This window comes from Oncorhynchus kisutch, linkage group LG5, assembly GCF_002021735.2.
Source record: "Oncorhynchus kisutch isolate 150728-3 linkage group LG5, Okis_V2, whole genome shotgun sequence".
NCBI classification, from domain to species: domain Eukaryota; kingdom Metazoa; phylum Chordata; class Actinopteri; order Salmoniformes; family Salmonidae; genus Oncorhynchus; species Oncorhynchus kisutch.
In genome coordinates this window covers 26,398,938-26,422,157 of record NC_034178.2, presented here as the reverse complement: position 1 = coordinate 26,422,157, position 23,220 = coordinate 26,398,938, and the positions used below count along the sequence as shown (strand labels likewise).

The 23,220-nt window shown below is 43.2% G+C and overlaps 3 protein-coding genes across 3 annotated transcripts; all 3 read left to right on the top strand.

Annotated features, from left to right (window-relative positions):
- The first annotated feature begins 1,241 nt into the window (after positions 1–1,241).
- Positions 1,242–13,912, top strand: LOC116374084 (protein TASOR-like). The gene is made up of 13 exons (XM_031823870.1): positions 1,242–1,272; positions 3,152–3,297; positions 3,397–3,489; positions 3,576–3,648; positions 3,896–3,987; positions 4,070–4,204; positions 4,417–4,547; positions 4,634–4,665; positions 4,847–4,952; positions 12,555–12,658; positions 13,245–13,348; positions 13,457–13,529; positions 13,641–13,912. The coding sequence occupies exons 1-13, from the start codon at positions 1,242–1,244 to the stop codon at positions 13,910–13,912; spliced, it is 1,392 nt and encodes a 463-aa protein (XP_031679730.1).
- Positions 13,913–14,082: 170 nt separating this feature from the next.
- On the top strand, positions 14,083–20,595 carry LOC116374083 (protein TASOR-like). Its single transcript, XM_031823868.1, has 4 exons — positions 14,083–14,678; positions 15,435–15,712; positions 18,474–18,597; positions 20,504–20,595. Exons 1-4 carry the CDS (start codon positions 14,153–14,155, stop codon positions 20,593–20,595), a joined length of 1,020 nt encoding a protein of 339 aa, XP_031679728.1. The 5' UTR covers positions 14,083–14,152.
- Positions 20,511–22,847, top strand: LOC116374089 (uncharacterized). Its single transcript, XM_031823874.1, has 2 exons — positions 20,511–22,414; positions 22,585–22,847. Exons 1-2 carry the CDS (start codon positions 20,747–20,749, stop codon positions 22,702–22,704), a joined length of 1,788 nt encoding a protein of 595 aa, XP_031679734.1. The 5' UTR covers positions 20,511–20,746; the 3' UTR covers positions 22,705–22,847.
- Positions 22,848–23,220: the final 373 nt, after the last annotated feature.

The window sequence follows — 23,220 nt, the reverse complement described above, 5'->3', positions numbered from 1 at the left end:
ATGTCCGACCCCTATCGGTGAATCTCTATCAGACTGAGCCATACCGGGTCACGGGTCCCAAAATTACAATTTGTCCCCTCGGCGCCAGATTTAATGAATAGTAATTAGCTATCCCCTACTGATCTCTATTCCCGACCCCTATCGGAACTATCAAAGACAAAACAGTGATCACTCATCATTGAAAGCTAGCAGACTGTGCTGACCGGGTCACGGGTCCCAAAATTACAATTTGTCCCCTCGGCGCCAGAGTTAATGAATAGTAATTAGCTATCCCCTTACTGATATCTCATCAATGATTTAAATCACACCGGCCGTCGCCGGTTCGTTACTACATATGTTCACATACACTGTTATTTCGACTCGTCAGCAAATTATAAATTTACACAAGAATTCATACTTACTCGGAAAAACTGATCAAAATTTTGACAGACTATACGACAATATGCAAAGTTTGATTTAACAGGCTTTTGCTTACCTTATTTTTTATGGTGCACCTTGTAATCAGTTTTCCGAGTTGAGCAGAATTGTTGCCCTCCCCCGAAAGTCTTCACTTCTTATTTATTTAATGAATCGTCCTTTCACCAACTCGCCTCCCCCACACCCACATCAACTCACTTCGACTGGATCGTTAGTAAACCATCCTCTGCTACCATTTCTGTTAGAAATTGGATATGTAGACGGGCGAGTCGGTCAAGGATCGATTCAGACAAGGTGGTAAATTGTATGACAAGCTACAGTTTATTCAGAGTGAAGATATCTAGAACAGCGTAATTACGGCTCTCCCGCTGGTTCGTACGGAAACGCAGACGAAGAAGAGGCCGATACAATCAGTACACCACTTATATATAGAACAGAAAGTAGGTTGATTCTGGAAGATCGGATCTTTGGATTGGTTCAGCTGGGGTGTAGTCTGTAGTCTTCCGCCATTGGCTCAGTTGTCTGTCCGTCATCGTAGAATCCTCTTCGGGCATTCAACGTTCAGCTACAACGGAGATCATGTGTGTGTGCGCTGGTTTTGGCCATTAGTGTAATGCGGGAGCTATCCTGTAGGGGACCCCACAGGCTCTACTCTGAGTTGTAGCCCTTTATCAACAATAGTTTGGTCACCTGCATAAGAAATAGCATTTCTCTACAGACTACACCAACTGAAGATGGCGAGCATTCTTCCGAGCAAGCTGGTGGTACCGAGACGAGACCGAGAAGTGAAACTTCGACGCAATATATTCCAAAAGCAGTCAATAATGATACCGAGAAAGAACAAAGAAAAGAGAGGTACTTTCTCAATGGCTAAATACTTAAAACAATTTGCTGTAACAGTTGGCTCCCGAGTGGCGCAGCGGTCCAGGGCACTGCATCCCAGTGCTAGAGGCGTCACAACATACCCTGGTTCGATTCCAGGCTGTATCACAACCGCCCGTGGCTGGGAGTCCCATAGGGTGGCACACAATTGGCCCACCGTCGTCCGGGATAGGGTTTGCCCGTGGTAGACAGTCATTGTAAATGAGACTTTGTTCTTAACTGACTTGCCTGGTTAAATAAAATAAATAATTTAAACGTTAATATGCTAGTTAGCCAGCTGATGTTTTTGGTGCTACTGTTACTGCGAAAGATACCCATGTTGTCTGGAAGCTAACGTTACTTTGGAGCGGCAGGTAGCCTAGTGGTTAGAGCGTTGACAGGGTCAAAATCTGTCGCCACTGAGCAAGGCAGTTAACCACTGTTCCCCGGTAGGCCGTTATTGTAAATAGAAAATTAGTTTAACTGAATTGCCTAGTTAAAGGTTAAATATAATAAATATTTTACATTCCAATGGCTATATATTTTACATTCCAATAGCTATATATATTACTTACTTGTAAACAGTGTTTCAGCTGTCAGATCATTAAATTTGACCCGGGTCACTGTTCAGGTAGACTATTTAGCATGTTCTTCGTTTGCTTAGTTAGGTCACCTGCTTTTATTGCACCTGGAAGGGAAACATGGTTTACTTGGCCAGGTAGGTAGCTAGATAGCCATTGGAATGTAGAGTGGTGGTGAGCATTGTGTACAATAAACTTTAGAAGTGTAAATAGATAGACAGATGTATTGTGTAAAATGTGATATGCTGGTAGACAGCACACTACTGTCGGCTAGCCTACATCTTGCACACTGTTTCTGCAGGTTGATAACAGTGTTAATCTCTCTAGGACAAGGTGATTTTAATCAATATATTTGGCTGTATTTACCCCCCCCCCAAAAAAAAATATATATATATATAAAAATAATAATAATAATAATATGAAATGCTAATGTAAAGCAAAGGTATATCATAAAGAACTATAAATGACATAATGATTTGGATGAGATTGCCGAATCGAGACAAAGGTAAGAATCTCTGGATTAACTTCCTGTTAGCAGTTTTTCATATGTTGTATATTATATATTGTGGTATTTTTTATTATTTTTTCCATCGCCAACCACCAGAACGATAGACAAATCAGGGAGCTACCACTCTCCATGATTGCTGTTGCATATCCTTCCCCACAAACTCTGTTCTACAGGACACAATTTATGCAGATGTGTACATGTCTTGAGCCCCAATGTCGTAAAAGAGTGCACTGCCAAAAATGTTCTTGATGGATCTATGAATATTGTAGAGGAAGTGTTATTCATGTCAACCAACACAGATGATACTACATTTCATAATGTGGTTTAATTTGTGTAAGGCCTGCATCCCAGCACATCATACATTGTGGTGCACAGTGGAAGATGTTACCACATTGAGACAGGCTTCCTGTTATTTGAGTCACTTTTGAGAGTGGTTTTTCTCACTTCTGTAAAAGTAGACTTCACAATGTCTCGTCAGAAATGGCACCCAGTCATATTTTCCTGTTATTTTGGCCAATGTAGCTTTTTATAAGCCTAGCATCTGTAGTTGCATTTCTGGGAGAGAGAGAAATGGTTGAAAAAACACTGACTTACTAACACGAAGGGGGTGTTCTTTGTGTTGCGTGATGGCTTACCAAGTTTGTTTTTGTGTGTGGGTCAATATTCTGACTGAGCATAGAATAGACTGTGCATTATTTTGTCTCCAAGAGAAACATGTTTAGATTGGGATTTGGGAAAGAACTGAACTGACCGACCTGACTGTCTCTCGTCTCTGTCCCTGTAGCGTTGTTCCAGTATGTGTCCTCAGAGTCCAGGGAGTTTGAGGACATCTTGACTATTCTGTCTTCCAGCTACATAGAAGCCAGCTCCAACGGGACGTTCGCGTACACCAAGCTAAGAATCGTCCACAGCGAACTGCTGGAGAAGAATGTAAGCAATGCTTTAGGGTGACATTTTCGTGACACAAAAATGCCACTCATCCGCAGCAGCGCTGATGGTTAATCTTTTTGATCGTTGTTTGATTGACAGTTTGTAGAGAAAAGGAGGGAGCTGAAGCTGGATGGGAGGACAGAGAAGGAGCTGGAGGAGACCCACTGTTTCCTGACTGCTGACTCCATCAAGGTGAAGGACCTATAGTATCGCCACGTTTATATGTGTATTGAATGTACATATTACGTGTAATAATACTGTTACACGCCTGGTTATAGCTACCATGGATCTGTGAGAATGGACTTCTTGTGGGGCACAGCTGGATCACCGCTCTGGGAAATCCAGCTAAGGGTAAGGTCATCATCCGAGCCATAGTGGGCTATTTAAACCTGAGTGTTGAAGTGTTGGCAGATGCTAGTTTATCTTTGGTGTAGTTATTGTTTGTATGTGTATATAGGGAGATCTAAGCTGAAGCTGAAGTGAGGATTATACCTAAGTGTTGTGATATCGTATTGAAAGGTCCCTGGCAATTCCCAGCCCAAGTAAAAAATGGTTATGAGGAGGAATAAGACTGAAATGTTTCCGTTGTATCTTCCAGGTGTTTATTTGTCTAAATACTCAGACTTACTGCAGATCAATCCTTTTAACCCTGGAGTCATGGGAGAGATCATCATATTCAAGGTTATCAAGGTAAGAAAACCCTGTTGTTTTTTGTAAAAAAAGTGGTCCGAATATGAATGAAAGTAAACAAGCAAATCTCTCTCTCCAACAGGGTAAAGTAAAGAGCATCTATGATAACATGTCTACGAACCTTTTGGATCCCACAATCAAGTTTGACAGCCATTTATCGAAGAATGCCAGCATAGTCACATCTCTCACCTCCTATAGAGCCTATGAGCTCACTCAGGTACTGGTACTAACTACATTGCATGTTGAGGATAGGTCTCTCATTTGGATTATAATCTATTATTATACCGGCAATATTTGTAAATATTAAGAGGGAAAATCAAACTAAAATGCACGTGTGGCGTAGAGGTTTCTTGTATTTACTGTACGTCTCATTCTGGCCTACCCTGCCCCCCCCCCCCCCCCCCCCCCCCCCCCCACACACACACACAGCAATACTTCTATGAGTATGACTTTGATGAGCTGAAGGCTCAGCCGAGGCATGTGTGCCCCTTTGCAGTAGTCTCTTTCCAGTTCAAAGGCAAAGATGCTCCGTTACAAGCCAAGCCCATGGCTCCCCTAAGGTACAGGTCTATGTCAATTATGTATAGGCGTTGATGTAGAAATGTCAACCAATCCACAAAATGATTTTGTTTATGTTCTCTAACAGGTCAAACAGCCAAACATCTGTAGGAAGTAAAGGTAATGTCATAATTTGTTATGTTGAAGTAGGATTATGATATTATTACCATGTGTAATTTACATTTTAATCATTGAGCAGATGCTGTCATTCAGAGCAACGTACCAGGTAAGTACTCTCATTGTGTTCCTGTTATCTACTGATGGATGTTTTTGACTGTCATACCCTTGTCTGTGTCTACAGGCAGGAGTAAATACACAGTGTGGAGTGGAGAGCTTGTGATTGAGGGTAGAGCAGTGTCCCAGGTCTCCTTCTGCTCCTTCTCTCCCCCCTTCCTGCCTTTCAAACTGTGAGTCATGTGACCTTTTTACATATCATATCAATATCGACTTGATAATGAAGTCACTATTATTTTTATTGTTTAAAAAAATAATAATAATCACCGACACCAAAAACATACGAACAACAATTTACAGACGCACATAAACAACTACTACATCGCCTCTGCCCAGACCCTCATGCTCACATTTCCATCCCTATTGCTTATGTTATTGTTTGCCACATGGCCTTAAATTGTACCAATTTGTTTTTCTTTGTTGCCCTTTGCTATTTCAATAAGAAATCATTTGATTTTTCCATTGATTTAATGATGGCAGATTAATTGATTTCCAAGTTTTAAAATATCAGTGATGAGAAGAGAATCATCCAGCCCATTGGGTATCTCACTACACCCCCATATGCCATGTCTTGAAATATGCAGAGAGACGGATTAATGTTTACATTGCATATTGCATTTGGAAAGTATTCAGACCCCTTCCCTTTTTCCAAATTTTGTTATGTTACAACCTTATTCTAAAATGTATTAAATTATTACTTTTCCTCAATCTACACACAATACCCCATAATGACAAAGCGAAAACAGGTTTAAGAAATGTTAGCAAATGTATTAAACATTAAAAAAACATAAGTATTCAAACCCTTTGCTATGAGACTCAAAATTGAGCTCAGGGGCATCCTGTTTCCATTTATCATCCTTGATGTTTCTACAACTTGATTGGCATCCACCTGTGGTAAATTCAATTGATTGGACATGATTTTGGAAAGGCACACACCTGTAAGGTCCCACAGTTGACAGTGCATGTCAGAGAAAAAAACAAGCCAAGAGGTCATAGGAATTATCCATAGAGCTCCGAGACAGGATTGTGTCGAGGCACAGATCTGGAGAAGGGATACCAAAACATTTCTGCAGCATCAAAGGTCCCAAGAACACAGTGGCCTCCACCATTCTTAAATAGAAGAAGTTTGGAACCACCAAGACTCTTCCTAGAGCTGGCTGGTCGCCCGGCCAAACTGAGCAGTTGGGGGAGAATGGCCTTGGTCAGAGAGGTGACCAAGAACCCGATGGTCACTATGACAGAGCTCCAGAGTTCCTCTGTGTAGATGGTAGAACCTTCCAGATGGACAACCATCTCTGCAGTACTCCACCAACGAGGTCTTGCAAGTGGAGTGGCCAGACAGAAGCCACTCATCAGTAAAAGGCACATGACAGCCCGCGTGGAGTTTGCCAAAAGGCACCTAAAAGACTGTCAGACAATGAGAAACACGATTCTCTGGTCTGATGAAACCAAGAATTAACTCTTTGGCCTGAATGCCAAGCGTCACGTCTGGAGGACGGTGAAGCATGGTGGTGGCAGCATCATGCTGTGGGGTTGTTTTTCAGTGGCAGGGACTGGGAGACTAGTCAGGATCGAGGGAAAGATAAACAGAGCAAAGTACAGAGGTCCTTGATGAAAACTTGCTCCAGAGCGCTCAGGACCTCAGACTGGGGCAAAGGTTCACCTTCTAACAGAACAATGACCCTAAGCACATAGCCAAGGCAACGCAGGAGTGGCTTCAGCACAAGTCTCTGAATGTCCTTGAGTGGCCCACTCAGAGCCCGGACTTGGACCCGATCGAGCATCTCTGGAGAGACCTGAAAATAGCTCTGCATCGACACTCCTCATCCAACCTGACTGAGCTTGAGAGGATCTGTAGAGAAGAATAGGGGAAACTCCCCAAATACAGGTGTGCCAAGCTTGTAGTGTCATAATGCAAGAAAACATGAGGCTGTAATCACTGCCAAAAGTGCTTCAACAAAGTACTGAGTCAATGGTCTGAATACTTATGTAAAAACCTGTTTTTGCTTTGTCATTATGGGGTATAGTGTTTAGATTGATGAGGGATTGGTCCTATTAGTCACATGCATGCGATGCTTACATGTTTCACGTAAAGAGGGTTGAGGGAATAGCCTTTCGCTGGAGTAGGGAGTAGAGTGAGACGACGTGCACCATAAAACTAAAATGCTTGATTGCATTTCAAAGCATGAATGTCTCGTGTGCTGTGTAATTGCATTAACTAATTAATGATTGATTGATACAGTATCCTGTATATTGAAATATAGGCCTAAGTTCGTTCCGGTATTAAGACTGAACAGGACGCACTCTTAGGCCTACAGCTCTCGATGGTGCTTATACAAGGAAACTATACAAAGCCTACTAATGATAGACATGAGTTATTACTATAATGATGATCATAATAGTTGTAATAAGGAGGAGATCAAGAAAAAGGAGGGTAAAGGAACAAGCTCTGCGTGCATATTATGTGTGGCAAACCGGTGCTGTTAGATTACAATATAATTGTTCTGCCTGTTTGGAACAGTGTAAACAGCAATAAATAAATGAGCAATACCACTGATCTAACTATTTTTGTTGTTGTTATAAAGCCTTTATTAGACCATAGCAAATAATAAAGGCAGCCGAACCTGTGAAATTGCTTTATCTGACATGTTGCATGAGGCTTGGTGCTCACGGAATCAGTAGGCTATTAAACAAACACTCAAACAGGCAACAGAAGCAAGAGCTGTCTTATTTCTGTAGATATATAAATGGATGATTAATAAAGCCAGGCACATTTTAGCAGTTAGGCTATTGATTATAGACATAGTTAAGTTGGTTTCCTCTCTCCTCAATTTTCTTAGACAACTAGGCAAAGGCAAGGGCTGTTTCCTCGTCTCTGCTGCTACCTCCGCCACATTGTTCTCCATCCCAATATGCTGGTTAATTGAGCTATTATGCACATAGCGACATAGGGAAAGGCGCCATTTCTACAGCCCACTGAAGATTGTTTGAGAACTGCGGACAGTGACCGTATCGAACGCGGGAGAAAGCACGTTTGTTATAATATTAGATTTTTCTTTTAGTGTTGCACCATTATTTTTGCATAACACAAGCATATATCATTTCAGTATCACATGTCAGAGTGATGGACTGTGCCATCCCCATGGCTTCTGCAAAAGATTAGTCCAGTGGTTCCCAACCTTTTTTAGTTACTGTGGCACCAACTGAATTTTGCTCTCCCCCGAGTACCCCTGAAGTACCTCCTCGTGTGGATTTTACCAGGAAGCCTATGGTCTCATGAATCTTCTCAAGTGGGATTGGATTAGTCTACTTAGACCCGCGGAAAATCAGATGGATGCACCTAAATATTGTGACTGCTCGACTAAAGGAATCATCGGTCGACCAACAGCCTATCGACCAAACAATAGATCAGTCGACTAAATGGGGTCAGCCCTACACATACAACTTTTGGACTTTATAGCATTCCCAGAAAGAATGGACTATTGAATCATTATTAGTTTTACACTTAAGACATGACTCTGCTGTTGTGCTGTAGAATTGAGTCAATTTTGTCTCTAAATTCGATACCTTTGTTTATACTGGATTAAGCATACATTTTCTTTAACTAATTTAATTAGTTATGTTCCAACTTTCTCTCCATCTTGTACCAACAAGTCATTTTTAAGTCTTAGTTCCCAATAGTTTATATTTTTCTAAGACAGTGGTTCCCAAGCTTTTTATAGTCCCGTACCCCTTCAAACATTCAAGCTGTGTACCCCCTCTAGCACTCTAATTTAGTTTTTTTGCCATCATTGTAAGCCTGCCACACACACACTTTACGATACCTTTTTTAAAAGAGTGTGAGTTTTTGTCACAACCTGGCTCGTGGTAAGTGACAAAGAGCTCTTATAGGACCAGGGCACAAATAATAATAAAACATATTTGTTCAACGAAAATTGGGAATAACTCACCACAGATTAATGAGAAGGGTGTGAAAGGATGTACATAACGCTGCAATGTTGGGTTTTATTTAACCTTTATTTAACCAGGAAGGACTCATTTGAGATTTTAAATCTCTTTTTCATGAGCATCCTGGCCAAGATAGGCAGCACCAAGTCATTACACAATTAGACAGACATGAAAAACTACAAGTAATCTTAGTAAAAACCATAAATTCACAAGAGTATAACAAAATCATAAAACAGCTAATTAAAAACATTAACAGGTCAGGGAATCAGTCAAAATCCTTTATCAGTGATTTAAAAACACCAATTGGGACAAGAAGCTTGGAGAGAGGCTCAGTCTTAAATTATTTTCCACACAGTCTGTGCCTGTATTTAGTTTTCATGCTAGTGAGGGCCGAGAATCCTCTCTCACATAGGTACGTGGTTGCAAAGGGCGACAGTGTCTTAACAGCTTGATTGGCCAAGGCAGAATACTCTGAGCGCAGCCCTATCCAGAAATCTGGCTGTGGCTTCTGATTTAAATGACATTTTCACAGAACCGCATGTTTCAATTTCAATGAGGCTCTCTTGTTCAGATATCGGTAAGTGGACTGGAGGCAGGGCATGCTTGTGTCACCCGTTTCAGGAAAGTACCTGCGTAGTTGCGCAACCAACTCACTCAGGTGCATCGCTATATCACATTTGATATTGTCCGTAAGCTTGAGTTCATTTGCACACAAAAACCATACAATGATGGAAAGACCTGTGTGTTGTCCTTGTTAATGCAGACAGAGAAGGGCTCCAACTTCTTAATCAACCTCAATTTTGTCCCTCACATTGAATATAGTTGTGGAGAGTACCTGTAATCCTAGATTCAGATCATTCAGGCCAGAAAAAACATCACCCAGATAGGCCAGTCGTGTGAGAAACTCATCATCATGCAAGCAGTCAGACAAGTAAAAATTATGGTCAGTCAAAACTTTAAGGGCTGGTGCGTGGAGGTGGTACTGGATAGACCGGACCATGCAGGTGCACTGGAGCTCTTAAGCACAGAGCCTGCCCAACCTTACCTGGTTGAATGCTCCCGGTCGCCCTGCCAGTGCGGCGAGGTGGAATATACCGCACTGGGCTGTGCTGGCGAACCGGGGACACCATGCGTAAGGCTGGTGCCATGTATGCCGGCCCAAGGAGACGCACTGGAGACCAGATGCGTAGAGCCGGCTTCATGGCACCTGGCTCGATGCCCACTCTAGCCCGGCCGATACGAGGATCTGGTATGTACCGCACCGGGCTATGCACCCGCACTGGGGACACCGTGCGCTCCACAGCATAACACGGTGCCTGCCCGGTCTCTCTCGCTCTCCGGTAAGCACAGGAAGTTGGCGCAGGTCTCCTACCTGGCTTCGCCACACTCCCTGTGTGCCACCCCCCAATACATTTTTGGGGCTGCCTCTCGGACTTCCTTGCCAGTCGTGTTCCCTCATATCGCTGGCTCCTCTCTCCGGCTGCCTCCGCTCTCCTAGCTTCCTCCACCTGTTCCCATGGGAGGCGATCCCTTCCATGTGTAGCAACCCTTGCCGTTCAAAACGTCCTCCCATTTCCAGGAGTCCTGACATCACTGCCTCTCCTGCTGCTGTGCCTGTTACCACGCCGCTTGGTCCTTGGTTGGTGGTTCTGTAACGGTTTTCTTCCATTGAAGGAGAGGACCAAAATGCAGCGTGGTTAGTGTTCAACATGTTTAATAAGGACAATAAACGTGAACACTACAAAATACAAAACAATAAATGTGAAAAAACCGAAACAGTCCTATCTGGTGCATAGACACAAAGACACAAAGACAGAAGACAACCACCCACAAAACCCAACACAAAACAGGCTACCTAAATATGGTTCCCAATCAGAGACAATGACTAACACCTGCCTCTGATTGAGAACCATATCAAGCTAAACATAGAAATAGACAAACCAGACATACAACATAGAATGCCCACTCAGCTCTCGTCCTGACCAACACTAAAACAAAGAAAACACAAAAGAACAATGGTCAGAACGTGACATGTATGCTGTAAAAGTATTACATGGCCGCTGCCCATATCATTGCATAGTGCAGAAAATACATGAAAGTTCAGGGACATTGCTTTAACAAAGTTAACAATTTTCACTGTAGTGTCCAAAACGTCTTTCAAGCTGTCAGGCATTCCCTTGGCAGCAAGAGCCTCTCGGTAGATTCTGCAGTGTACCCAAGTGGCGTCGGGAGCAACTGCTTGCACACGCGTTACCACTCCGCTATGTCTCCCTGTCATGGCTTTTGCGCCATCAGTACAGATACCAACATGAGCAGCAGCTACGTTTGGCTACATATGTACTGTTAGTGGAATTCCCGCAAGAGAGTAACGGTTAATGTGATTGGATGTCATTTATTTGACTAGGCTACCTGTATTTGACATTGTGTTGTTATTTCGCTGAACACTAGATGGTTTAATTTGATTTTTGGCAGTGAAATGAGGCTACTCAGGCGAGGGGGAAAAACATCACCCAAATGTAAAGCCACGTTGGAAAATATAAATGGACTGTTTGAAAATGTGAAGAACAAATGTGTTAATTATTGTTGTTTTTTAACTGTGAATCACATTTTTATTTGGTGTACCCCTGACGGCATTGCGCGTACCCCAGTTTGGGAATACCTGCTCTAATAGTTTGTCAGTTGGATATGCTATCCGCAAGGTTTTGTATATCTTCTCTATCATATGAAAAAAAAAAAATTCTGAATCAAATAAGATTCCCTCAAGGTTGCTCTGATGTCCAAAAGATTTCAAATAAAAATGTTGTGATATGTAACTTTTTTAAGTTGCATGTATTTGAAACTATCTACATCGGTCAGTTCAAAATTACTTCTTAGTACTTTCATGGAAATACATTTATTTCCTGTTACCAAGTCATCTACAGTTTCTATGCCTTTCGTTTTCCATGTGGACCAATTCATTGGTGAATTCTGATGCACCTCGACTAAAGACATATTTTTACGTTGTCAATTTTCAAAAGATAAAGTTAACACATGAACAATATTGTTGAAAATGAAACATATTCTACAAGAACCAATACATTCCATAAAAACACAACCTTTTGGAACAATCCTTGGATACGTTTCATTTTCAACAATATTGTTTAGTGTTCTTAACTATGAAGTTGTTAATGTTCTTAGCTTGCAGAGTATGAGATTGCATCCCCCTAAAGTACGCTTTAAAGGCATCCCAAATTAGAATGAAGTTAGACGTTTACATACATTTTGTAGGAGCCATTAAAACTTATTTCAACCACTCCACAAATTTCTTGTTAACAAACTATAGTTTTGGCAAGTCAGTTAGGACATCTACTGTGTGCATGACATAAGTAATTTTCCCAACAATTGTTTACAGACAGATTATTTCACTGTATCACAATTCCAGTGGTTCAGAAGTTTACATACACTAAATTGACAATGCCTTTAAACAGCTTGGAAAATTCCAGAAAATGTCATGGCTTTAGAAGCTTCTGATAAGTTAATTGACATAATTTGAGTCAATTGGAGGTGTACCTGTGGATGTATTTCAAGGCCTACCTTCAAACTCCGTGCCTCTTTGCTTGACATCATGGGAAAATCAAAGGAAATCAACCAAGATAAATAAATAAATTAAGCCTTAATCTATGGGTTTCACATGACTGGGCAGGGCTGCAGCCATGGGAGGGCCTAGGAGGGTATAGGTCCACTCATCCACTGGAGAGCCAGGCACAGCCAATCAGAATGAGTCTTTCTCCACAACAGTGCTTTATTACAGAAAGAAGGTAACCAGTGTCATTGTGTGTCCGTTCTAGGCCAGAGAAGCTGGAGCTGGGTCTGGTGATGAGTATGGACCAGGTAACTCAGATGATCCCCTCGGCTCTGTTCTCCTGGAACCTGTACGCAGGCAGCCACCAAGGTACACATTACAAGGGGATCACATTACACAAGTGCTGGAGATCAAAGAATATATACGCAGTACTGTATGCTCAGCGAAAAGTAAAAGACTGCATCGTCACACTGCGATCTATGCTCCCATGTTGTACGACATGGGTACCTTTTGTCATTCTTACTTGTGACTACACTGGCCACATGTGCTTGTATGCCATCATGCACATTGATTGATGTTGATGATTTTCACCAGGCGTGATCATGACACGCATGTTAAAATACCCAAATAAATTATGTTAATTTCGGGGCAGGTCGACACACACATGAACCATTCATGGACATTTAGCTAGCTAGCGGTCGCTAGTTTGCTAGTTTGTCCTGGGAGATGAACATTGGGTAATTATTTTGCCTGTCATGCATATGGTCCTCTTTTTAGCTGGTTCTTTGTGGAATTTTGAACCGGAGTCATACAAAGTCATGTTTCTCTACACTGACAATTAATCCAATTTAGATTTCATGTGTCTATACATGTGCCAATTTCTGCGATTTGAAGAAGACTCACTGATACAGGGCTTCAAACGTCTCTAATGGTGTGTGTGTGTGTGTTATTGTAGTGTTGAAGAGTGGGACACACTGCAGTCTGCTGGAGGTGGTGGATAAGAGCAAGTCAGGAGACTGTCTGGCAGCACTGCTTCAAGGCATGGAGACACAGCGACTGGTAGGTCCAGGTCCAGCACATCTTAACTAGACCAACCCTCCTCCTGGAGAGCTATTGGGAATGCAGGCTTTTGCTCCAGCCCTGCTCTAACACCTCTTCTATGTGCAGGTTCTTGTCCACATGTTGGCTGACAAAGGATTCCTATTCCTCCTGTCTTCAGTTCAGATGGCCACTCCAACTGGTAAGTCAAATCACTTTACATTTAAGTTGTTCTATGCCTGTGTAGTAACTATGTAATAACTTAGTATTAATGGGTGACATAGTTATTCTATTTACTATTTTTATTTTTCAGAAAGAAGAGATGGGTTGAAAAAATGCCTTCGAGCGCTATTTGTTTACCAGGAGTCCAGGGGCGTGGCAAAATACAGTTCAAAGTGTCCAACTACCCAGGAGCCTTTACAGACGTCCTCCCGTGACCCCGCCATGCCCCAGCTGAACAGCTTTGTCCCTGCCCTGCATCACGCCCTGGTCAAGGTGCGCTGCAACCCGCCCACTGACCTCTCGGCCGGGGTCGAGCGCCAGGCCAGGGACTACCTCAGTGGACTCCACCATGGAAAGGTATAAATGTGTGATTATATGATAATATAAGCATATTGATGACATGTTTTGTGTTTTGACTAGTCAAACTTTTAACTCGATTTTGACTAACCATATGTGTATGTTATTGACATGTGTTTTGTGATGATGCGTTGAATGTTATGTGGTGTTTTACTTTGTACCTTTTTTGTGTGACATGGAGCTTATTTCCATTCAAGAATACAGAAAAGTTTTGTATCATCTCCTCTCTAGCGCCGCCACATCCCCATGACTGAATATGACACCAAGCTGGATGACCGGGGGAAGCTGTTCCCGGCTCCCAAACACCACAAACTCAACATGGAGGGCTACCTGCGCTCCTACATCTACAACCCCAACCTCTACACCATGCCTGTTTTCCAAGCCAAGGAGATGGTAGAGAGTTACTGCACTGTGCCCGATGACAACAGCCCTGTAATGGGCTGGGAGGGCAGTGGAGCCAAGTCAATGGTAGGGTCAGAGGTCAATCCTTATGGTGCCACTGCTGCCCAGTCCCCGGGGGTCCAGGTCAACCACTCTCTCTCTCAGTTTCCCACTGACACCAAACCTCAGAAGTTGAAGGAGCTGATTAACCTGATACTGTGTTGGCGGAACATAGAGGGGGATGTCCGGAAGAAGGGAGTGCCGCAGGGAGGACGAAAGCAGGGGGCAGGTGGGTTGGACCCCCGAGGACTGAAGAGGAAGACTGCAGAGAGGACTCTGAACTACCGGAAGAAGGCCTCACAGGAAAGAGGCAGAAGGGATAGGAGAACAGGTATGGAAAGCCTTACTGAGGATTGGCCTTACACGGAACCAAAACTGGCTGCGCGCGTGCACCATCGTGCGTACATTTATATTGTCCCCCCACACCAAACGCGATCACGACACGCAGGTTAAAATATCAAAGCAAACTCTGAACCAATTACATTAATTTGGGGACACGTCAAAAAGCATTAAACATTTATGGCAATTTAGCTAGCTAGCTTGCACTTGCTAGCCTATTTGTCCTATTTAGCTAGCTTGCTGTTGCTAGCTAATTTGTCCTGGGAAATAAACATTGAGTTGTTATTTTACCTGAAATGCACAAGGTCCTCTACTCCGACAATTAATCCACACATAAAACGGTCAACCGAATCGTTTCTAGTCATCTCTCCTCCTAGGCTTTTTATTCTCTTGACTTTATATTGCGATTGGCAACTTTCATAAATTAGGTGCATTACCACCACTGACCTTGTTTGTCAACGCTCGTTGGCGCGCGCGAGCGGTGTGGGTGCAGTAATTGAATAACAGAGATTTCTAAATTTATTTTGCAATGCTCGTGCATGCGAAGCGAGTGGTTTAGTCAGCCTGTTAGGTATAAGTAGTGGAAACTAGATTAAATTAACTTGAAATCCAGTCCTTCAGATGTTCAATCCAGTTCCTTAAATGTGTTTCATGGATAGTTTGCTGGCTCACCGAGCAAAAGAGATCCACAAAGTGTTAATGCAGTAAATGTCTATTTTTTTCTCTCTTTCTTTTCTCTCCCTCCCAGCAGCAGCTGCAGAAAAGGGCCAGGGCCTTTCTTGTCTGTCCTCTGTGATTCTGCAGAGTGTTGGTCTGAGAGACGTGGACCTGAGGAGAGACCGCTCAGAGGCTGCTTTCAAGTTGTCTGAGGGGAGAGGAGGAGGAGGATGGTCAAGAGAGGAGACAGAGCAGACTAAAGCTCTGCTGTTTGATAGGATGATCAAGCTGGGCCTGCCGCCCAATCAGGACATTGACCTGAGGAAACGACCTTCTGGGGGCCTGCAGGTCAAGGCTGACTTCTTGGAGGTAATAAATCGATACCTTGTTTTCTAAACCAGTTTTTTTTTTTGCGTTGTTTGTAACTTATTTTTTTACTTATTTTGTACACAATGTTGCTGTTACCATCTCTTATGACCGAAAATAACTTCTGGACATCAGAACAGCGATGTTCCCCCCCCCCCCCCGCAACAGCCAGTGAAAGTGCAGGGCGTCAAATTCAAAACAACAAAAATCTCATAATTAAAATTCCTCAAGCATACATGTTTTTTACACCATTTTAAATATAAAATTCTCGTTAATCCAGCCACAGTGTCTGATTTCAAAAAGGATTTACATCGAAAGCACCACAACCGATTATGTTAGGTCACCACCAAGCCACAGAAAAACACAGCCATTTTTTCCAGCCAAAGAGAGGAGTCACAAAAAGCAGAAAGAGATCAAATTAATCACTAACTTTTGATGATCTTCATCAGATGACACTCATAGGACTTCATGTTACACAATACATGTATGTTTTGTTTGATAAAGTTCATATATATATCAAAAAATCTGAGTTTACATTGGTGCATTACGTTCAGTAGTTCTAAAACATATGGTGATATTGCAGAGAGCCACATCAATTTACAGAAATAAACATTGATAAAGATGGAACTTTAGATAAACTTCTCCTTAATGCAACCGCTGTGTCAGATTTTTTTTTTTACTTTACGGAGAAAGCAAACCATGCAATAATCTGAGTACAGCCTTTAGACAACAAAGCAGCCAAAAAGATACCTGCCATATTGGGTAGTCAACATTACTCAGAAATAGCATTTTAAATATTCACTTACCTTTGATGATCTTCATCAGAATGCACTCCCAAGAATCCCAGTTCCACCATAAATGTTTTGATTTGTTCGATAATGTCCATAATTTATGTCCAAATATCTTCTTTTGTTACGGCGTTTGGTAAACAAATCCAAAAGCGCGTTCAGGTCTGAACGTCAGACAAAAAGTTCCAAAAGTTCCGTTACAGTCCGTAGAAACATGTCAACCTAAGTATGGAATCAATCTTTAGGATGTTTTTAACATAAAACTTCATTAATGTTCCAACCGGACAATTCCTTTCTCTGTACAAATGAAGTGGAACCTTTCACGTGAGCGCGCCAGACCGAGGCTGTGGCACTCTGCCAGATCACTCACTCAAAGAGCCCTTATGAGCCCCTCCTTTAGAGTAGAATCCTCAAAACAGGTTCTAAATACTGTTGACATCTAGTGGAAGCCTTGGGAAGTGAAACATAACTAATATCACCCTGTATCTTCAATGGGGGCTGAGTTGAAAAACTACAAACCTCAGATTTCCCACTTCAACACCATTATCCCAGAAACCCTAGACCCAGTCCAATTTGCATACCGCCCAAACAGATCCACAGATGATGCAATCTCTATTGCACTCCACACTGCCCTTTCCCACCTGGACAAAAGGAACACCTAGGTGAGAATTATATTTATTCACCACAGTTCAGCGTTCCACACCATAGTGCCCTCAAAGCCCATCACTAAGCTAAGGACCTTGGGACTAATCACCTCCCTCTGCAACTGGATCCTGGACTTCCTGACGGGCTGCCCCCAGGTGGTAAGGGTAGGTAACAACATATCCGCCCCGCTGATCCTCAAAACGGGAGCGTGCTCAGTCCCCTCCTGTACTCCCTGTTCACTCATGACTGCACAGCAAGGCACGACTCCAACACTATCATTAAGTTTGCCGATGACAACGGTGTCAAAAGGCTGTACTCAGATTATTGCATGGTTTGCTTTCTCCGTAAAGGCTTTGCGGGCCTGAACAACGACGAGAAAGCCTATAGGGAGGAGGTCAGAGATCTGGCCGTGGTGCCAGGACTACAACCTCACCCTCAATATGATTGTGGACTACAGGAAATGGAGGACTCGAGCATGCCCCCATTCTCATCGATGGGGCTGCAGTGGAGCAGGTTGAGAGCTTCAAGTTCCTTGGTGTCCACGTCACCAACAAACTAACATGGTCCAAGCACACCAAGGCAGTCAGGAATAGGGCACGACGAAATCTATGGGGACTGAAAAGATTTGGCATGTGTCCTCAGATCCTCAAAAGGTTCTACAGCTGCACCATCGATAGCATCCTAACTGGTTGCATCACTGCCTGGTATGGCAACTGCTCGGCCTCCGACCGCAAGGCACTACAGAGGGCAGTACGTACGGCCCAGTTCATCACTGGGGCCAAGCTTCCTGCCATCCAGGACCTCTATACCAGGTGGTGTCAGAAGAAGGCCCAAATTTTTTTTGAAGACTCCATCCACCCTAATCATAGACTCTTCTCTCTGCTACCGCACAGCAAGCGGTACCGGAGCGCAAGTCTAGGTCCAGGAGGCTTCTAAACCGCTTCTACCACCAAGCCATAAGACTCCTGAACATCTAATCAAATGGCTGCGCAGATCTGCATTGCCCCCCCCCCTTTACACTGCTGCTATTCTGTTTATTATCTATGATAGTCACTTTAATAACTCTACCTACATGTACATATTACCTTACAAGTAACCGATACCCCCTGTATATAGCCTCGCTATTATTTTACTGCTGCTCTTTAATTATTTGTTACTTTTATTTCTTATTCTTATTTTTTAACTGCATTGTTGGTTAGGGCTTGTAAGTAAGCATTTTACTGTAAGGTCTACACCTATTGTATGTGACAAAGTTTGATTTGAATATGTGTACATAACTTTGTATTGTTCTGTCTCTCTCTCTCTCTCTCTGTGTCTGTGTGTAAGAGCAGACAGCAGGGAGAACGAACAGTCTGGAGGGCTTCAGGCCCAGTTCGGATGGTGAAATGCCCAGAAGATCACAGTCCCAATATCAGGGGGAAGAACAGATGCCATGGGTCCTCATCCCCATCACAGGTATGGACCATCACTGCACATACAGCAGTACTCGGGCCGGGCAAAAGTTTTTCCAATTACGATCACATATCACAAAGTTAAAGCTATATGTTCCCATAGTATATCCCCACAGGTATGGACTATCACATAACACATAGGCTTTCCCTGTAATGTGCACTTGTTCCTTTGAAATATGTTTGAAGAATGTATGCACATTCAGTACCAGTCAAAGGTTTGGACGCACCTACTCATTCCAGGGTTTTTCTTTCTTTATACTATTTTCTACATTGTAGAATAATAGGGAAGACATAGAAACTGTGAAATTACACATATGGAATCATGTGGTAACCCAAAAAGTTTTAACTAATCAAAATGTTTTATATTTGTAGCCACTTTTTGCCATGATGACAATTTTGCACACTCTTGGCATTCTCTCCACCAGCTTCACCTGGAATGCTTTTCCAACGTGCTTCTACACCTGCATTGCTTGCTGTTTGGGGTTTTAGGCTGGGTTTCTGTACAGCACTTTGAGATATCAGCTGATGTACGAAGGGCTATATAAATAAATTTGATTTGATTTGAAGGAGTTCCCACATATGCTGAGCATGTGTTGGCTGCTTTTCCTTCACTCTGCAGTCCAACTCATCCCAAACTTTCTCAATTGGGTTGAGGTCGGAGGATTGTGGAGGCCAGGTCATCTGATTCAGAACTCCATCACTCTCCTTCTTGGTCAAATAGCCCTTACACAGCCTGGAGGTGTGTTGGGTCATTGTCCTGTTGAAAAACAAATGATAGTCCCACTAAGCGCAAATCAGATGGGATGGAGTATCACTGCAGAATGCTGTGGTAGCCATGCTGGTTAAGTGTGCCTTGAACCCTAAATATATCACTGACAGTGTCACCAGCAAAGCACCATCACACCACCTCCATGCTTCACGGTGGGAACCACACATGTGGAGATCATCCGTTCACTTACTCTGCGTCTCACAAAGACACGGCGGTTGGAACCAAAAATCTCAAATTTGGACTCATCAGACCAAAGGACAGATTTCCACCGGTCTAATGTCCATTGCTCATGTTTCTTGGCCCAAGCAAGTCTCTTCTTATTGGTGTCCTTTAGTAGTGGTTTCTTTGCAGCAATTCAACCATGAAGGCCTGATTTCATGCAGTCTCCTCTGAACAGTTGATGTTGAGAAGTGTCTGTTACATGAACTCTGAAGCATTTATTTGGGCTGCAATTTCTGAGGCTGGTAACTCTAATGAACTTATTCTCTGCAGCAGAGGTAACTCTGGGTATTACATTCTGGTGGCGGTCCTCATGAGAACCAGTTTCATCACAGTGCTTGATGTTTTTTGCGACTGCACTTGAAGAAACATTTGAAGTTCTTGACATTTTCCGCATTGACTAATCTTCATGTTATAAAGTAATGGACTGTTGTTTCTCTTTGCTTATTTGAGCTGTTCTTGCCATAATATGGACTTGGTCTCTTACCAAATAGGGCTATCTTTTGTATACCACCTTGTCACAACACAACCAATTGTCTCAAATGCAATAAGAAGGAAAGAAATTCTACAAATTAACTTTTAACAAGGCACATCTGTTAATTGAAATGCAGTCCAGGTGACTACCACATGAAACTGGTTGAGAGAATGCCAAGAGTGTGCAAAGCTGTCATCAAGGCAAAGGGTGGCTACTTTGAAGAATTTCAAATATGAAATATATTTTGATAACACATTTCTGATTACTGCATGATTCCATATGTTATTTCATAGTGTTGATGTCTTCACTATTATTCCAGAAAAACCCTACAATGAGTAGGTGTGTCCAAACCTTTGATTAGTACTGTATATTTTCATTTCTGTGAGATAATTTGGCTGATATGTGAAACTATTATGATATTTACTAATACATTTTACTCCTGTGCAGGGCTGAAGTCAAACAAGTACTGCCTGAGCCAGAAGGACAATCTTCAGGACCCACGCTTTGTTCCCCAGATCCCCATGGCAAACAGAAGCTAACCCCCCCTGTGTCCCGGAACGACGGGAAAGAAGCATCAACTCTACGCTAGAGGAGCTCCCACAGCATAGCCTCAGTACTTCCCTAGAGGTGTCAGAAGAGCCCAGCCCCTACCCCAGTCCCTGCCCAAGCCCCTGGTCTTGCTCCAGTCCCATGGAGGATGAGCAGCAATTAGCTGAAACCCCCTGTGACCCCACAGAAATAAGCGGCAACCATAAGACGAGCACAGACAAGAAGACGAGCACAAACCAGAGCTTCTTTCAAATCCCTGGTGCTCCAGCGAGCACCAGGCTACTAGACAAGTGCCGCAGCCCCTCACCTGAGCCAAAGCCAAATGGAGAACCAACCCGTACTATCCCTAACCCTGTGGAGGCTGGGCAGGAACAGGTTGAAGGCAGCACAGGAAAAGTTATATCTGGCGTGGTTGCTGAAGATCCAACCACAATGGATGTTGGACAAGAAGAGGGGGAGGAGGTAGGGGAGGAAGAAATAGAGTTGGAGGAGGATAATGTGATTGAAGTGGTAGATGAAGAGGTGGAGACGGTTATAAAGCAGACAGAAGTGTCACCACCCTCTCTTGACCTCAGTTCTCCTGAGCAGATTCCCGTCCAAAATCCTCCCCCCGTCCAGAACACTCCTCCCGTCCAGAGGCCCATGCTGAGCAGAGTGAACTGTGTCCTGGACCAGCAGTTCAGCGACTTCTCTACAGAGATGCAGATACTCCTGCTCAGAGAGAGTGTCCACTACAACTCCCCACTGATCCCTAGCCAGAGTCCTCCGGGCCATCCCCCCATCCTGCCCTTCTCTGAGTATGTCTCCTTCTACAACTCCTCCCCGCCTATGCAGGACTACGTCAGCTCCCTGAGAGACCGCATGGGCACCGTCATAGACACACAGGAGCAATGGATTCCTAGCACGGTGGCCACTGACTCTCCCCTGGTCTTTTCTAACAATAACCACCACCATGCTAGCCACGTTCATAGAACTACATACAACTGGTACCCTTCTTCTCGTGGCCCTGTTTCTCACTCTGTCCCCAGCCCTCACCCTCCGTCCCTGTCTGCCCCTGGTCGTGCTAGTTCAGACTCCTACAGTTCTCTACCTGTGTCTCATTCTGTCCCCAACTGCCACTCTCCTGCCTCTCCTTCTGGCCCCGGCCTTAACCTTGCTAGTTCAAACACTTACAGTTCTTTATCAGTTTATCAGTTTCCCTCAGCTGTGTCTCAGTTTAATAGTAATAATAACAATCATGTTATTATTCGCTCTTCATCCTTCCCCGGTCCTGGCACTGCCTCTCCTTTTACCCCTCCCCTCTACAACAACCCAGCCCAGACAGAGCTGCCTCTATCCCAGCTGCACTCTAGTCTAGCGCCCCTCCCCATCCAACCACTGGCACTGGGCAACCAGTGGATAACAAGAGCGCAAACAACAACAGAGAACCCGGACTCAGACTGCCGAGAGCAACTGGGAACGTGCAAGCCAAGTGCTATGTCAACCACGACAAAGAACACTGACTTAGATGCTCGAGGGCTACGGGGAAAGTGTAAGGCACAAACGAGTGCAAAGTTTCAATCAAAAGACAATGTCAGAATTGTTGATCCTCCGATTTCAGAAGCCACCATGGTGGCTCCACATCATCTCACTCAGATGATTGAGAGTTCTTCAGGGGTGGGAGGGCCTTTCCCAAGCTCAAGGCCGGATCCACCTGCACCCATCAGTAGTCTGATTAGCCAGCTGAAACCTGAGCTGTTCAGTAACCTGGTGAAGATTATAAAAGATGTCCAGAAGAACTCTGTCCAGTTCTACATCCACCATATTAAGGTACTAAACATTTGGGGTTCTTGTAAAAAGGGTTTTATAACTACATTTGAATAATTGAATGGGGTGCAAACATGCAGTCACACACACCAACCTCTCTTTTTCATTGCATGTTTATGTGCAGTGCCACTGTATGAAAAATACATTGTTTCTCTCTCTCATTGTCCTACCAGGAGTACATCCAGAGATTGGGGAACATAGAACACAGTCCTGAGAGTTTCTTGGAAAGAGAGAACTGTTTGGAAAAGTATGGTTCTCATGCAGAACAAGGAAATCGCAGCTCACGTTCGTAAGGTACTTGACAAAAATATCAGTCATTCCACGAAATGAGTTCTTTTTGTGTCCCTTTGATATTTTAAGTAGAAATTGTGCACCGATATTGGATTTTAAAAGCCTTTTAAATTATGAAGTGCCCTTAATTCAATACATTTTTGAATGAAAAGACTTCTACTTTGAAGAATCTCAAATATAAAATATTTTGATTTGTTTAACACATGATTCCATGTGTTATTTCATAGTTTTGATGTCTTCACTATTATTCTACAATGTAGAAATTTCCCTCATTAAAATACAAATCAATTTATAACATTTGACATGTGTTTTTCTGGATTTTTTTGTTGTTATTCTGTCTCTCACTGCTCAAATAAACCTACCATTAAAATTATAGACTGATCATTTCTTTGTCAGTGGGCAAACGTACAAACTCAGCAGGGGATCAAATACCTTTCCCCCTCACCGTATATATTTATTTATTTAATGGCACATGAGACACCTGTCCGATTTGCACCTGTCTAAGTGGACTAATCCAT